The sequence below is a fragment of the Phascolarctos cinereus genome, unplaced genomic scaffold (assembly GCF_003287225.1).
Source record: "Phascolarctos cinereus isolate Bilbo 61053 unplaced genomic scaffold, phaCin_HiC Scaffold_2;HRSCAF=192, whole genome shotgun sequence".
NCBI lineage: Eukaryota > Metazoa > Chordata > Mammalia > Diprotodontia > Phascolarctidae > Phascolarctos > Phascolarctos cinereus.
Genome location: NW_027555625.1, coordinates 346,430,929 through 346,445,708, shown reverse-complemented (window position 1 = coordinate 346,445,708; position 14,780 = coordinate 346,430,929). Strand labels below are relative to the sequence as shown.

Below are 14,780 nucleotides of genomic sequence, written 5' to 3'. Positions count from 1 at the left end.
ATGGCTTCGGATGCCCTTTCCAACTCCAGACCGATGATCCTAACTGGGAAAGGAAGTGACCCACGCAGACAGCGAGTGCCAGATAAACTCCCTCCCCAGCACTGCTGGATGAGCTGGCAAAAGGCTCGGCTCCATGACGTGGCGGGCACAGTCCTCTCTCACTCCTCCTCCTGATCCACGCGTGACGCACAGCGCATAGGGCGAGGCCGGCGAGAGCGGCGCGGCAGGTGAAGGAGCCCCGGGAGCCGCCCCCTTTCCGTCCCGGCCCACTAGGAGGAAGTGCCACGTGTACGTCGTGCGCCTGCGCGGCCGGGCGGTTGACAGGCACTTCCGGCGAGGGCCTCCCTTCTCCCCGGTCCCCCTCCCCGCCTCCTCTTCCTCCACTTTTTCGTCCCCCTCCCTCCCCCCAGTCCTCCCCCAATCCCCCAGCCCCGCTCCCCTGTCCGGCAGCGCTGGCTCCCGGGCCGGGCCGCTGCGGGCCGCATGACGAGAGCCTGAAGGCGCCGCCACCGCCCTCCCGCCCGACCGCTCGCGGACCCTCGCCTCCGGGCCCTCCGAGTCGGTTGTGCCGGGCCCGGCCGGAGCAGCTCGCGCGGCCGCCATGGCCCAGCCGGGGAGGCTCAGCGCCAGTTCTCCGGCGCAGAACGGGGCCGTCTCCGCCGCGGGGCCGCCCTACAGCAACGGTGAGTGCCCCGGCCCGGCGCTGGGGGGGGGGAGGGGGTTGCCCTCAGCGGGGAGCCCGGGCCACCGACACCGAAAGTCAGGGACCGATTGGAGAGTCGGGCCCTGAGGGACTCCGGAGCCGCAGGTTTAAAACGAGGGACTCCGGAGCCGCAGGTTTAAAACGAGGGACTGAGGTTCTGAGAACTTCGCCCGGGGCCGCGCCTGGGATTCGAGCCCCGTTCCCCCGCTGCTCTCCGCTCCTCCCAAGCTCCTCGTTGGGGTCCCAGGGCTCCCATTCCCGGGATCACCCCCCCCCAAGCCTGGAATGCGACCTGGCTGGGGCGATTCTCGGAATACTTATCTTCAAGACTGAAGCTTTGGGGCCACCACTCCGGGAAGCCTTCTCTGAATCCTACCCCCACCCCGGGCTTGTCGCTCTCCTCAGATTACCTAGATTGTGCGCCAGTGCTTTATCCCGTATAGCACAGTGCAGACTTACCAGAGTGAAAAATTTGAGTTAACACCTGCTGTTCTGCTCACTCTGACCCTTGTAGCTTTTCTTTAGGAGACGCATAGGATACTTAATAATCGAGGAGATGCCAAGGGCGCACCTCGTCGGTGCTACTTTGAAGGACCTGTTCATTCTAGAATGAATAGCATTGTTGGATTTAACAGCTGGAAGAAACTTTTGCGATCGTTTTGGAAGAAGGAACTGAGGCCAAGAAAGATTTCAGGTTGTCGATTGAGTATACTTCAGTTGTGGGGGTTTTTTCAGTTCAGTTAATTTAAGTGCCTGCCAATTTCTAAGGCGCTGGTGCTAGGCTTTGGGGTTGTTGGTGGTGGTTTTTTTTTTTTAAAGAGGTGAAGGAGGAGATATCTATGATACCAGGCATTTCCTCTGTATGTTGAACTCCAGTTATGGAAACTTTATCCATGAAGATGTGCAACTGCTTTGTCATGGTTGCCTGGGTCACTGAGAGGTCAAGGGACTGGGAGGAGGGAGGTTTCACACTCTGAACTCAGATCTTATTGATTTTGTGACTAGCTTTCTAGTCCCTATGCCTCAGGGCTGAGACAGAAATGAAAGTTCCTGGTAGTCCAGGACTTTACATTTCTGAAACTGGTCTCTCTAAAGTTGCCTGTGTTTTCTTAATTGCCAGGTCTGAAGGTCTTTTCTCTGCTCGAAACTGTCTGAACCGATTTGCTCTATTTGACATTGTTAACCACCCTGTCCTCCTGATGTGGAGCTAGAGAGAGGACAGGGGGCCAAGATAATAAATATGAATCTGGGTAACTGGAAGGAGGGTAGTTTGGCACTGACAATGCCAAATTTTGCCATTTTTATCTTTATAGCATCTTTTATATCTGACTATTTTTCTCACTCACATATCACCATAGTTCAGGCTTTCTTTGTATTACCCCTTGCGTAGAGTATTGCAACAGATACTAATTGGTCAACGTGCCAATAAGTCTCTGCCCAAATCAGTGCATCCTACACATTGATGCCAAAGTAATTTTTTCTTAAGTGCAGGTCTGACCATGTGACTCATAATCAATTCCATTGGCTTCCTCTTGTCTCTAGGATCAAATATAAATCCCTCTGCTTAGCTTTCAAATCTTACATAACCTGGTTTCAATCTATTTTTTTCCCAGCCTCATTGGACATTATTTTCCCTCCCACTCTCCTAGATCCAGTCCCAATTGGACTCTGTCTCTTCTTCAAGGGGAAACTCCATCGCCATGGCCTTTGGAGGTTGGAGTTGTCATCCCCCATGCCTGAAATGCAATTAGGCACCACAATCTTTTGCAGATCCTGAACTCTCCTTATTGTTTGAAGCCTTTCCTCATCTTGACCTCCTTTTATTTGGCAACTTTATTTACATTTGTATTTCTTTGCTTTATATTTATCCTCTGTTTTTATATATACTTATTGCCTACCCCATTGAGAAGTGAGCTTGCTCCCTGTAAGAAAACGGTTGTTTTATTCTTTGTTCTTGTATCCCTAGACCATGGTTCCTGGAAAATAGTGGGTGCTTAGTACTTGCTGGTGTATGAATTTTACTGAGAAAATACAGTATGTAAATAGATTAGTAAATGCAAGGTGTTTTGAGGCAGAAGAGAGCAGTAGTAACTAGGGAAATCACCATCAAAGGAAGATGGGAATTCTGAGAGGTGGAGAGTTCTTTCCAGACATACTGCTTAACTTTTGAACAAGGTAGAGAAGTTGAGAAACATTTTAAAGGAGTTCCTACTGGCAGATTGGAGAATAATTACAATGAACTCTCTGACCCTTCTGCCTGAAATATACATGTAGCACCCTAAGTTTGATAGGTTTGTTATTTGGAATGGGAGTGTCTTGTCATTTTATGGCATGTCTCGGATTCCCAAAATTGACTTCAAATGTAACTTTTTAATTGAATGTACTTGAGAGGAAAACAGTTGGTAGTTCCTTTCTAACTTACTAGTTGATCATTGATTGGGATTTGAACTGTTTTACATGTTGTTAGAAAAAAAATAATAAATTTATATAGTAATAGATTTATTATGCTACTTTCTGGACTTTGCATCACCTCTTTGATTAAAAGAGAGTTTAGTATTACAATGTAAGGTGGTATTTGAAGAGAATTCACTTACAGTATTTTAAATGTTTATAATTTTAAATTATGACATAATTTGTAATAATGTATAATTGTAATATATTTTGCAGTAATGTACAATTTCTTATACATTGTAAGTGATACAATGACATTTACCACAGAAACAAATTGTCCTTTTGTGTGTAGGGTAGTGTGTGGGCAGAAGCAAGAATAAGTGAAAGAAAAGGCGGCAGCATCTTGAGCTAAGCTGAACAATATGTTCATTCCATTAAACTAAGGGAAATAAAGATTATGTAAATTGAGTACATCTCTAGTCTATTTAACAATGTGCATAAGTGAAGTTGGAACAATTTAAAGGCACTCACTTTAAGTATCTGAAGTTTCAAGAATGATAGAGTTCACTACTTATAGAAAAACTTGTTGCCTTTCCTTATAATCTGTAATTGCAATTACAGTGATACAAGAAGCAAAAATCTATTAGCACATTTGTAAACTTAAAAGATACAAAACTATAATCATTTCAAAATAATTTTTTAAGTGTTGTTAGTGACAGAATTGGAGATATTTGTATGCAGTGTGTACAAATATATTGAACCACAATAGATAAATGCCCTCTTTAGTTCTTTAACTTTAATTTATATTCATTTTGAAAGCTTTGCATTGTACCTAGGTCTCTAAAGTATTATTTAAAAGTATGAACTTCCATGAGATTCTAGTCGAAACATATAGGATCGCTTTAGCATCATCTCAGTGACAAGAGAATAGTTTCTTTTTGAGAGTGAAGAGGTTTCTAACCACATTGCAGAAAAAGTGTTTCTTTAGATAAGGATAAAGTGGATTGGGTTAATTCAAGTTTGACTTTGATGTCATATATATTCACTTCCAAGTCCTAAGCATTTGCTGACCAAAAACTACAATGAAAACTCCATACTTCAAATGGAATGGAATTCAGTTGAGTTACGTGTTACATGTATGTATACAAATGTGTGTATATGTGTGTGTGTTGCTTTTTAGTGAGGTAAATGGTACAGGTACCTTGAAGGTGGAGGAAGCTGAGGTGCCCAGGGACTTAATTAGGGCATGCAACTAGTAAAAGTCAGACTGGGGACAAAGGACTCCCAGGCCATTGTCCTTTCTACTGCACTAGCCTGCCTTACTAATTTTTTTATAAAAAAAGCAACTATATAGTTTTGGAATCACAGAGGTTATCCATAGGTTGTCTAGAAAGATTTTATTAGAGTGAATTGCTATATGCATATGTACCTTCCGAATTCCAGCTATAAGACTTCTTAAGTTCTCTTTGGCCAGTTTATAGTTAAGAGTCAAACACTATTGAATGCCATCAAACGGCTACTTTATGAAATGTTTGAACAAATTGATGAGAGCTGGTACGTACATGTCTGTTTATTTAATGTGGAGAATTCGTTTTAATGTAACTGAGTAAAGTGTGAATTGGTTATCTAAATCTTGATCAACTTTGTATAGTTTTCTCATTTGATTTAGGTCTTAATTCTCACTAATTTGTTATGTTTTTTTTTGGCAGCCAAAGAGTTTTTTGTCAACAGTAAAGCAGGTACTCTGGTAATCTAAATATAGCTTTACTTGCATTAAAGTGTAGAGTGCTTATTCCATCATTTTGAGGATCATTTATAGGAGTTGAAAGTAATTAGAGTCAAAACATGAAATGAATAAAAATTGACATATGTATTGTGTTGATAATTAGTACTTTGAATGTCTTCTACTCTTATTTAATCTAAACATCTTGAAGTCTCCTATTAATGGCACTGTCATCCTTATTTTCAAAAATGCCAATGATTATTTATCTTTAAATTCCAACTTTTATTCAGGATCCTGCATCCCTTGTTCCTTACTCATCTTCCTACTTTATTGAATTTATTTAATTTTCCTTTCTACAATATTACTTTCCACCTTCATACTTCATGGGTCTAGTGTTCCTGAAATCACCTTATATTTTGCATTCTTAACATATATTATTTTCTTCCTTTAGATCCTTTCCTATTTGTATTTTGAGCATAAATATGCTGAAAGATTGTCCTTTGGAAGACATTTGATTTACATTTTAACATCATTGTGATTGTTTAAAACATTTTCAGAGGGAATATTATGTATGTGGTAATTTTGTCATTAAATTTTTTACTAAAACCTAATCCTTTTTACTTGAAGTGAAGATATAAAACTGAAGTTGCTACTGTTGTGACTGATGCATAGAAAAGAGTACTGCAAAATGTGAATTAGTAATGATTGTGTGAATTTATTATAACAGTAGCATTTTTGAGATACTTTTTGTAAAGCATTTAAAAAATGTCTCATCTGACCATCACATCAGCCCTGTAAAGTAGGTGGTGTAATTATTCACATTTTACAGCACGGCACAGGATTGATATGAGTTCAAAATTGAGGCAGAAGTTAAGCAGCTTGCCCAGGGGCACACAACTAGCAAGTGCCTGAGGCCAGATTTGAACTTAAATCTTCCTGATCCCAGGTCCAGTGTTACAACTATCCACTGCACCACCTTAGCTATAGTATTTAATATTGTAACCCATGGGAAAAAATCCCCTCCCAATAAACTATAAATCCCTTTCCTATTAAAAAAAAAAGTGTTTAAAGAGTGGAGGAAAACAATTTAGGCCAGCACTCCAGATTTGCAAAGAAAATGTAAACCTGGATGTATTTTTGCAGTTCTCATTGATCACGATGAAGTCATTTTATAATTCATAGTTTTGGCCTTCAGTGCTACATAAATGTCCTTTCTTCTTTCCATGCTAATTTACTTCTAATCTACTATGGCTTTAGGAGCCAGATTTCCAAGCTTATTAGACTTGTGTGTAAAACAAATTACTCTTACTTTTGGGTGTTGATGATTTGTTGTGTTTTTTTGTTTGTTTTTTGAGAGAAAAATATGCATTATTGCATGAGGGTTGTTTGTTTTTTTTTTTAATGATCATTCATCCTGGACTGTCCTGTAACCACTTGTATTTGGATAATAAGCCCAAACTAAGAAGTAAGCAAAAACAGACCTTTGAGCAGCCCAAATAACATTTCATAATCAAAATATCTCATTGCATTTAAATGTCAGAGTTCTGTAACTATGTAATCTAAGAGGTAGTACATTTTTGCCTTTTGCAATTTCCTTCTAATTATAGGCTAAAAAACTCTGGGATTGTCTTGTAAATTAGAGTTGTAGATGAATAAAAGGAATACCTTCATTATAGGGAAGATATTTTGGGAAATGTAGTTTCGAGGCCAATAAGATTAATGTCTACATCCAAACTGAAATAACATTTTTATTCTGTTTTTAAAAAACTTTAAAAATCTTTATAATATTCAGCCTATAAATGTTTGAATTTTAGGAATATTGAAATTATTTTATTTTATTAAAGGTTGTGTTATTTTCATAAAAGAGCTTTATTAAACCATGAAAACTATCTTTTTGCAAAAATGTATTGTTTGATTTTTTTTTTCTTTTTTCTTCTCTGAAGGTCCTGTGCAAAACCCATTGATGCATTCACAAGTTTCAGCGAGCCAAGGATACAGTTCTCCGTTTCCAGGATCTTACCCTCATCAGATACCAGCAAAGATTCCTTTGAATCCAGCCTCTGGACCATATAATTATGGTGGTTCTCAGACTGTTTCTTCATTAAATAGTTATCAGGGACCTGGGCAGACTCTCAGTAGACTTCCCTTGGAACCTAATCCAGTGGCATCTTTGCAGTCAACTGTCCCTGTTCCCCGAATGCCACCACCACCTTCATCTCAAACCCCAGCTGCTGTACCAACATCTTCTGATAGCTTTCTTTATGGACCTGACCCCTCACCATCTTCAAACTGGCAATATGGTCATCCACCAGTGGGATCGAAAATAAATCATTTTGTTCCTGTATTGACCCAGCCATCCTTATCAGGGAATACAAATCTGTCAAGAAATAATCAGGATCTTTCTCTTGGAGCTCCTTCACTTCAAAACAACTACATGAAAACAGGTAGTTCTTATAGAAGCATTTGGACTTTTTAAACATGAAATTATTATTCGTAGGATTAAGTTCAAATCCCTATTTTAAAAAAAGTCTGAAAAAATTATAGATAATTATTTTTCATAGTAATTAGTGTCAGTCAAGACTACCTAAGGGCGCAATTTACATCAAGTAATTGAGAAAATTCTACTAAACAGATAACTATACCTTTTTTTCTCTCTAGGGCATTATTTTTAATCCATGTTGCTTCTCTGAGATTAACATATCCCTAAAATGAGCTGCTAAAATAGGCATAATTTTGAATTTTGGGGGGAGCTGGAAGTTTCCTTTGCCTCTTGCCCTGATTTTTATCACTTCAGGGACATTGAGAACAATTCCTAGTGTATTGTTGTTTTTTGTTTTGTTTTTTTTTTTAGGGCAGTGAGTTGGACATCAGTTACTAACATTTATTTCCTGCATATCATCTAAGACCACCTCATGTTCCCTCTTATTTGGGAGTTGAATGTATTGAAGTAGATCTTTTCATCATTCTTTTATATTTCGTTCTCACTTAAAGCTTCTTTTATATAGTTTCAGAAAAAATGATAACTACCCGTTAAAGAACACTTTTTCCTAACTGCTTTGCACGTTATTTCATTTGAACATCACAGTGGTGGCCCTCTAAGATATGTACTATATGTGCCAACATTGTTTATATTTTACACACCAAGAAATTGAGACTCAGAGAAGTTTAATGACTTGTCCAAGGTTTAATAGCTACTGAGTGTCAGAAGTACGATCTGAACCCTCTTCTTCCTGACTTCATGTCTGCAGTCTTATCTATTGCCCTCCTTATGTTTCAGTACTTTTCTACTGTGTTACATTTTGGAAATAGGAAAGACGGAGTTCATGAAGAAACATTTATTCAGCACCTACTGTATCCAGCCATTGTGTGACATCATATAAGAAATAAAAGAATGAATAAAATATAGAATTCTTGCCTCATGGAGCTTATAGTCTAGTACAGGGGTGGAGAACCTGTGGCCTCGGGGCCACATGTGGCCTTCTAGGTCCTTGGGTGCAGCCTTTTGACTGAGTCCAAGTTTTACAGAGCAAATCCTTTTATTAGGGGGATTTGTTCTGTGAAGTTTGCTTTCAGTCAGGGCCACACTTGAGGACCTAGAGGGTCGCATGTGGCCTCAAGGCTGAAGGTTCCTCACCCTTGGTCTAGGAGAGAGAAGCCATTCACATTTAACCCTAAAGTGTGGCTGTTTGTATTTTTTGCATTAAGAGAGTCATAAACTAAGTACTATGGCAGTTCAGGGGAGGCAGACATTATTTCTATTTAGGCATAAAGGCCTTCATAGAGGACTTGGCATTTCTGCCAGACATTCCAGACAGGGGAAACAGCATGAGCAGAGTTTGTGAAGGTGGGAAGCATTGAGTGTGTGTTTAAAAAGGACGACAGGTAGTCTAGTTGGTCTAGAGTTTATGGTATGAAGAAGAGTAGTGGAAGATAACAGCTGAAAAGGTAAATTGGGGCAAGATTGTGAAGGATGTTGAATGCTTCGTGAACAGTTTAAATAGGAAACAAGTAAACCATTAACTCTTTCTGAGCAGGGGAGTGGTGTTAGTATGATAGATTGTAATAGACAGGTTGGATGGGGACAGACCTGAAATAGCAATGGGAAAAAATTTGTTACGTGTAGATAGTCAGCAAATGATAATCAGCAATTACAAATGAATAGTGGGTAAAATATACATGCACACTAAAATATGTGAGATGTGGGAAAAGATGAAATGAATAAAATAGTTCTTTAAATCATCATTGCAATTTAAAATGCTATCTTCTTTAAAAGTATTTTTTTCCCCATTATATTTAATTTCCACAAAATGTTAGGTACTTGGACACCCATATTCTTACCCTAAAGTCAGTACTCACCTTGAATATGGGAGAAGGCACTTAGTTAACGATGCTTCCACTTTTCTTATCTAAATGCAAGAGACGGAAGTAGAGCTAGGAGAGAGTAGTACAGTTCTGCCTGGATAATGAAGTTGAAGGGCATTTCAGCCCCAGGTTACAGAAAAGTGTTACAGGGACAATCTGTTGTGCAGATCCTATACATTAATGTTACTTTGAAATAAGCATCAGTATGAGTGATTTCCCCTGAAATGGAAAAACCATGTGATCGGCTATTTAGAAACATTCCTCACCCTCATTTTTGTCTTAGAACATTGTATCTAAAGAATACCAGTGATCAAAGCGATATCTTAAATTTCCATGTACTGTATATTTTTTCTTTTCTATGAGAGAGAATAATTATAATTAGTATGTTCTAAAAAATTAGTTTGGGATAGTTAAGTTGAAAGGGTTAATGATTTTTTGCCCTCCAGTTCTGTCACTTGTACAGATAGAGTCTTTCCGTATTACTGTTTTAAAAGGCTACGATAAGTGTTTAGTTTCTCTTGTGTTAGAGCAGAGTCCTGGTGGAACACCATCAGTATTTTCTGCATAGAGTAACAATAGCTTTTTTGTTCTGTGCTATATTAGTTTAGCCATTGTTTTATCCTTAACGTCTGAAGAGTGATGAAAACACTAAAGCATAGGTAGACCAAGTGTCTTGTTCAGAGTAATAAGTCAGAAGGAAAATTGTAGGTAATTATTGGTAAGACCAGAATTTTTCCTGGAGAATACTTGGTTTTCATTTTTAATCTTAAATTTACTGAATTGTGTTATCTTTAATAATTCCTCCTCTGATACCTTGCTGTGCTGGTCAGGAGACCCTGGTTTCTTGAAGGCTTAGCCAGGCAGAAGAGGTCTGACAGAGCTGGAAATATTTTTATTATGGACATAGTGACAGATTGTACATCTTTTGTCTGAGGATAAACCTTAGTAAGTTTGGAGAGACTCATAACCAGTTTGATAACAAAATGATGCAATTTTTTGGCTATAGAATTTTTTAAAGACTGTTAAATCAAAGAGGGGTTATGTTCTTATGTTCTTTGTTCATGGAGGAACATTGAACTAGACCAGGGATTCTTAACCTTTTTTGTGGGTCATGGACTTTTTGAAGTCTGGTGAAGCTTATAGACCCCATCTATATGTTTTTAAATGCATAAAATAAAATACAAAAGAAAACAAAGCAAACCAATTTTAAAGAAATACAGTTAGTCAATTTTTTAAAGAAAAACAAAGTTCACAGACCCCAGATTAAGAAGCTCTATCCCATCAACTCTTTCAGATATCAAAGTAATGGTACCTTACTGTTTTTTTCATGCTGCCAAATCACATTATAGCCATTTCTCAGAAACTGTCACAAGTAGACTTTGGTTGTGTAGCCTCATGGTATTTTAAAGTTTCTATTATGACTTAAATGAATCATAGACTCCAGACTTTATTGTCATCAACACTTCTTCCACAGAGGTAGATTTCATTTGTTGTTGTGGCCCAAAAACATTTATTATGTTGTGTTCTTCATATGAAGATTGAACATAAATCACTTTGCCCTGTGTTTTAGAACCCATTAGGTTATATCCATATCATAGTATAAGGTGTCTGAGGGGGAATTTAGTGTAAGTTTTTTTAAAAAGCATGCAAGTGTAGGTATCTTAACTCACTGGTTCTAGTGGAAATGATATGCTAATAGAAGGACCACTGAGTAGAGAGGTTGAGCTAGCTACTAATGTACAAGGAGTATTTCTGAAATAGTAATTGCCTTCTTGGCAAGCTTTCATTGACAATGATTTTAAGAATATTTCTGTCTTCTTTTGTTATGTACATTTTCAGAAATGCTATCAGGCTTTTATTCGGATATGTGTTAGACAAGTTTTTAAAAAGTCAAGTAAATTTGTTCTGGGATGAAATCAAATTCAAAAAACCTTTATCAGTAACTGACTTTGACAGTTTCTTTTCTTTTTGAAAAATAGTATCTTGTGGTTCAAATAAATAATGACATGTTTATTACTAATTGTATTCTGAAAAGTATCTTAGGCTAAACTGGTTTAATCTGTGATTACAAATTGAGTCAGTTTAGGTAGTACAGGAAGCTTTAAAATAGTAAAAATATTGTTTTAAATTTCATTTGGATTATCAAAAATAATATAATAGTGACATGCATCTATATCTCTGTGGTAAATAATTTATAAAAACTGATTCTTAGGATACTTGACGATAAAGAATATACAGTCTTCTAAATTGTTAGTATTTAATTGAGAAGAGCTACTAAGAAGGTTTTGGTGGGCAGACTCTTGTGTAGGTGTGTGTGTGTGTGCATGTGCATGCGTGCGTGTGCGCACCAAAATGGACCTCCCCAAAATGTAGTTTTAGAATCCTTGATTCCCAGAGGATAGTTGCTGTCAAGTGTCAGAGATTTCCGTGGACTACTTTTATTCTACTCGTTTAGTTCCTCCTTGATCTTAACTAACAATGAATATTTTAGTTATGCTAATGGGTTGGAGTAGGTGGAGGGAGGGAATAAATACTTATATAGCACTTCCTATGTGTCAGACGCTGTGCTAAGTGCTTTTTAGAAATAATTCTGTGAGGTAGGCACTATTATTATCCCCATTTTGCAGGTAAAACTGAGGGATATGGAGGTTAAGTGACTTGCTCAGTGTCACACAGCTGGTAAGTACCTGAGACTAGTTTTGAACTTGTTTTCCTGACTCCAGTCCCAGCTCTCTATCACTGCACCAACTAGCTGCCTCTGATGGCCTAGATGATGTCAAAGATCCTTTTCAACTCTAAAATTCAGTGATTCAGAATAATAGATTGCTTCTTGGTTTCTAAGCCCAGTAAATGCACTTAAGCAGTAAAGGGAGGGAGATGGAGAAATCTGTGAGTCAGCAAATGTTTATTAAATGCCTACTGTGTGCCAGGCACTGTGCTAAATATTGAGGATACAAAAAAAAAGGCTCCTTCCTGCAAAAACAAAACAAAACTGCTCTCAAAGATCTCAGTCAAGTGACATGAGACAACATGCAAACAACTATATACAAATAAGATACAGGATAAACTGACTTTGATCTCAGAGAGAAGATGCCAAGATTAAGGGGAACAAGGAAAGGCTTCTTGCAGAAGGTAAAACTTTAGGTGAGACTTGCAGGAAGCCAGAGAAGGCAGGAGGAGGAGATGAAGAGGAGGAGAGTTCAGGCATGGGGGACGGCCAGTGAAAATACATGAAATTGGGAAATGGAGTATCTTGTATGAGGAACAGCAAGAAGCTAGTGGCCTTGGATATCAGAGTATGTGGAGAAGTGTAAAGTAAGAAGACTGGAAAGGTTGGAAGAGGTTACGTTATGAAAGATTTTGAAAGCCAAATATAATTTTATATTTGATCTTAGAAATAAGAAGGAACTATTGGAATTTATTGAATGGGGGGGAGGGTATTTACATGTTCAGATCTGTGATTAAAGAACAGTAGTGTAACATGGCAGCTGAGTCTAGAGGATTGATTGGAGTGGGGAGAGATTTGAGACCAATAATAAGGCTGTGGCAATAGCATAGTTATGACATGATGAGATCCTGCATCAAGTGATGGGCACAACAGATTTTGGCAACTGATTGGATAGGTGAGAGGAAGTTGAGTAGTTGTGGATAACACCTGTATTGTGAAAATTGGGTGATAGAGAAGGTAATAGTGTTCATAACAGAGATAAGGAACAGGGAAGGATTTTGAGGGAAGGATAATGAGTTTTGGACATTTTGAGTTTAAGATGTCCATGAGACATCTAGTTGTGACAAGTAGGCAGTTGGAGCTCAGGAAGGAGGTTGGGCTTCTCATACAGATCTGGAATCATCTTCATAGATGTGATTGATGAATTCATTAAAGCTGATGAGATCATTTTATGAAATAGTAGTATAGAAAAAGAGAAGAAGGTCCAGGACAGAGCTTTGGGAAAACCTATGGTTAGCAGGCATGGCCTGGATATAGAACCAGCAAATAAGACTGAGAAAGAGTAATCAAATCACACAGGTAGGAAGAAAAGCAGGAGAGAGCAGTGTTACAGAAACCTAGAAAGGAGAGAGTATCTAGGAGATAAGGGTGATCAGTAGTATCAAAGGCTTCAGAGAGGTCAAGAAATGAAGATTGACGAAAATCCTATCAGATTTGGCAATTAAGAGATCATTGGTAACTGTAGAGAACAGTTTCAGTTGAATGATGAGGTTGGAGATCATTCTGCAGAGTTAAGCAAAGAGTTTAGCAATAAAAGAGAGGAGAGGTATAGGACAGTGGCTAGTAGGTATAGATGGATCAGATGGATTATTATTTTTTAAGTCTATGATACCCCTTTTAGAATATAAATTTCATAAACTTTTTAAAAGTATCATCCATTTTTAAAAGTTCATTTTTTTCTCCATGTTGCTAATAGTCCTAGATTCCTCTTGTTTCCATTGGGAAGTCGTGTTTATCTACTCTTTCCAATCACACTGCTCTTTGAACCTCCCACCCCCTTTCCACTGACCTATGTGTATGCTCTGTTATTCTGTGAAAGTTTTAAAGACCAGAAGACACAGAATACTCTTTTTCCAAACTTTGACTACTGAATCTTTGATTTAATCGATGTGGGTATTCTCAGCAGTGCATATCTAAATCCTTTGCTACTGCTAGCTAGTCTTTGAGAACTTTGTTTAATAAAAGTAATCACCCTGTATTCTACCTGTTGACAAGCCTCTTGGAACTTAGCTAGGCTAGTCTGTGACAGATGTAAATTTTACCATCATGCCCATACTCGAAGCCTTTCCTGATTGGTATTACCTGCCCGTGCTTTTGTGTATCCAAGGTCACTTCCACACCGTAATGAATCATCTTACTGTAATGGACAAAATTTAGGTTATGAATGTTCTATATCTTGGTTTTTCAATGTGGAGTTTTAAAAAAAATTATCAAATTACATTGAGAGTGTAAAAGAACTCTGCAATTGCTGTGGATAAATAGATCATAGGAGTTTAGAGTTGGAAAGGATCTTAGAAATTTAGCCCTCAGGGCACCTGAAGTCAGGAAGACCTGAGTTAGAATCCGGCCTCAGACCAAACACTTGACACATAGTAGCTGTGTGACTCTGGGCAAGTCGTTTAACCCCAACTGCCCTAAAAAGAAGAAAAAATTCAGCCCTCACATTTTACAAATGGGGAAATTGAGGACCAGAAAAGTTAAATAATTTGCCCAAAGTCACAGATGTAGAGAATGGCAGGACTAGGATTTGAACCTGGGTCTTCTGACACTACTATGCCAGATATTAATTAGTATATATACTCTGTAATGTAAGTTTGTTACATTTTTGTGACCAGATGCATCTCAAGTTCTTGTTCAAGCAGTCTTTGCTGAGTTGGTCATGGACCTTGCCCATTTGTTCTTTTTATTTGTATTGCCAAAGATAACATGTGGGTGCTGTCACAGGTAAGAGAACTAAATGGAAGTAAGCTTTGTCTCAGCTTTGTCAGTAAGACTGGTTAATCTTGTAAGTAGCTACAAGTTCAATAATGAAATGTTTTATATTCATCTCTTTTATAGTTTCTGAGTGTTTTCCAGAGTTAGACAAGTGTACA

The 14,780-nt window shown here is 38.4% G+C and overlaps 1 protein-coding gene across 1 annotated transcript in view; it reads left to right on the top strand.

Annotated features, from left to right (window-relative positions):
* Positions 1–512: 512 nt before the first annotated feature.
* The window catches only part of SEC24A (SEC24 homolog A, COPII component), a 63,473-nt gene continuing 49,205 nt past the window's right edge, over positions 513–14,780 (top strand). The window contains 2 exon segments of the mRNA XM_020991221.2: positions 513–683; positions 6,761–7,261. Coding sequence (XP_020846880.1) covers positions 602–683; positions 6,761–7,261 — 583 coding nt within the window. The 5' untranslated portion in view covers positions 513–601.